At 38.1% G+C, this 2719-nt stretch overlaps 1 protein-coding gene across 1 annotated transcript; it reads left to right on the top strand.

The window, feature by feature from the left end:
* The first annotated feature begins 372 nt into the window (after positions 1–372).
* Positions 373–1278, top strand: LOC141510490 (vomeronasal type-1 receptor 4-like). The gene has a single exon (XM_074220262.1). The coding sequence runs from the start codon at positions 373–375 to the stop codon at positions 1276–1278; it is 906 nt and encodes a 301-aa protein (XP_074076363.1).
* Positions 1279–2719: the final 1441 nt, after the last annotated feature.

Below are 2719 nucleotides of genomic sequence, written 5' to 3'. Positions count from 1 at the left end.
AAATGCAAGAATGGAGCCTGCTGGGTTTATTCTAGCCTATCTGGAGATTCACCTCTCTCTCTCTCTCTCTCTCTCTCTCTCTCTCTCTCTCTCTCTCTCTCTTTGAACATTTGTGGCCTCAGAGTGAGTCTTATGTTACACAGCATACCCAAAAGGGCCATTTATGAGAATGTATGCATCAAAAGTCATGTGTCCAAGACATGACTTCTAGCAGATGGGAAGGGTTCATTTGGTCACCAAGTCACACTCTGTCATAAGTCTCCATTATCAGCCTCACAGATGGATTATGGGATTTAATTGTGTTAAACAAGAAATGTTCTTTCTTCTTTTCTTAAAGGTCCCTCAGGTCCTGCCTACAATTGACCCAAGACTATGCTTTTACATGAAATGATCTTAGGAATTATTCTCCTTTCTCAGTCTGGAGTTGGAGTCCTGGGGAACTTTCTTCTCTTCTTTTACATCTCCACCAGCCACAGGTCAAGGCCCATGGACAGCATTCTGGCTCAACTTGCTTTGACCAATGGCATCTTGCTTCTCTCCCATGGCATGCCAATGGCAATAATATATTTAAGGAAACATTATTTCCTGGGAAATGCTGAGTGTAAAATAGCATTTTTCCTTCGAAGAGTTAGCCGGGGTCTTTCCATGAATTTCACCTGCCTTTTGAGTGTCTTTCAGGCAATCATCATCAGTCCTAGCAGCTCTTGGTTGGCCAAAATCAAAGTCAGAGTTCCAAAGTTCATCAGAGCTTCCTGCCTCTTCTGCTGGATCTTCAACATGATTGTAGAAATCAATGGGACAATATGTATTGCAGGCTCAAGGAACAGCAGCAACAGCCACAAAGGGGGAATTGATATCCTCTATTGCTACTGGGATACAGTGTTTGTAGAGTTCGTCATCCTATACTCCCTTCGAGATGTTTTACATGTGGGATGCATGGTCCTGTCCAGTGGCTACATGATGTTTCTCCTTTACAGACACCATCAGAGAGTCCAGTACCTTCACAGCACCAACCTTTCCCCAAAGATATCTCCAGACATCAGGGTCACCCACACTATTCTGATGCTGGTGGGCACCTTTATTTTAGCATATTGTATTAGTTGTAGCTTTGTGCTATATAAAATATATTATATTCGAACAGATTTCTGGGTGATGAATGTGACTACATTGATTATATTATGTTTTCCAACCATCTGCCCCTTTTTGCTGATTCACATAGATAACCAAATCTTCAGGTCTTGCTGTGCTCCCAGATGGAGCAAGTGTCGATATTTTTAAGTCATCTCCATGAATTCTTTTTTCATACAGAATCCTTACTAAAGAGTTTTGGGAACACCCCTGACTTGCACCACAGCAATAAAAGGATAGCAAAATTGGTGAGAATCTATAGTTGGTGAAGAGGGTATTCTTTCGTCTCTGATTGGAAAGGAAAAATAGGACAGCAGTGAGTTCTGGAGCCTCTGACATCATTAACTGTACAACTGTACATAGACTGTCTTCACAGTAACTCCCTTGCCTCTATGCTTCATTGTAGGTCAGATTTGTCAGTGATAAAACAAGTGACTTGTGATTCAAAGGTCTGGATTTGAAAGAAACCCTGTGTTTGTTCAAGCTTTGACCCACTAAAACCATGTGGAACCCCTGGTCACTGAGATTTTGGTAAACTTCTCATGACATTAACCACTTGGTTGCACTACTTGGGACTTCTTTATCATTCCCACAGAAACCTTCATCTTGCAAGATCAGCATTGATACTGATACTTCAGTAGTACTCTCTACCTTTGTGAGCCTCTGAATGGGGAGTGAAGAACATCTATTTGCCATCCTTTCATTTCCCATCTTGCTCCCCCTTATGTTCTCCAGATACCTGTCTGCACCATTTTACTTCCCTTTGAATGTAATTCCAAATTGCTTTCCAGTGGTTTACAACTCTACCAAAACTACATCAGTGTCCCAGTTTTCCCATATCCCCTACAACAGTGATCATTTCCCTTTTTTCATCATATTGGCGAATCTAATAGGTGTGAGGTGATCGCTTGGCATTGTTTTAATTTGCATTTCTCTAAGTTGTAATGATTTAAAACATTTTTTCATATAACTATAGATAATTTCTTCGTCTGAAAATTGCCTTTTCATATCCTTTGAGCATTTATCAATTGGGAAATGACTTGTATTGTTATAAATTTGACTCAGTTCTCTATATATTATAGAAATGAATCTTTTGTCAAAAATATTAGTTGTAAAAATGGTTTCCCACTTACCCTTCCTTTTAATCTTGGTTACATTGATTTTATTTGTGCAAAAACTTTTCAATTTAATGTAATCAAAGTTATCCATTTTGCACTTTATAAACAGTTTTGCTGGCTAATGCTTTATAATACAATTTTAAATCTGATATGGTCAGATCATCTTCATGTGCAGTTTTTTCATTAATTCCCCTGATATTGTTGACCTTTTGTTTCTCTATAATATTTTTTTCTAATTCAATAAAGTAATTTTTTGAAAACTTGATTGGTAAAGCATTGAATAATTTAATTTAGGTAGAACTGTCATTTTTATTATCATATCTCGGTCTACCCATAAGCAATTGACATTTGACCAGTTGTTTAGATCTGATTTCATTTGTGTGAAAAGAGTTTTATAGTTGTTTTCATATAGTTTCTGCGTTTGCCTTGGTAGGTTGATTCCTAAGCATTTTTTGCTGCTTACAGTTACCTTC

Source organism: Macrotis lagotis, chromosome 1 (genome assembly GCF_037893015.1).
Source record: "Macrotis lagotis isolate mMagLag1 chromosome 1, bilby.v1.9.chrom.fasta, whole genome shotgun sequence".
Lineage (NCBI taxonomy): Eukaryota > Metazoa > Chordata > Mammalia > Peramelemorphia > Peramelidae > Macrotis > Macrotis lagotis.
This window is presented reverse-complemented; position numbering and strand designations above follow the sequence as displayed.

What these genes read in the sequence shown, in the direction of transcription:
- LOC141510490 (XM_074220262.1), top strand. Translation starts at nt 373, where the DNA reads ATGCTTTTACATGAAATGATCTTAGGAATTATTCTCCTTTCTCAGTCT.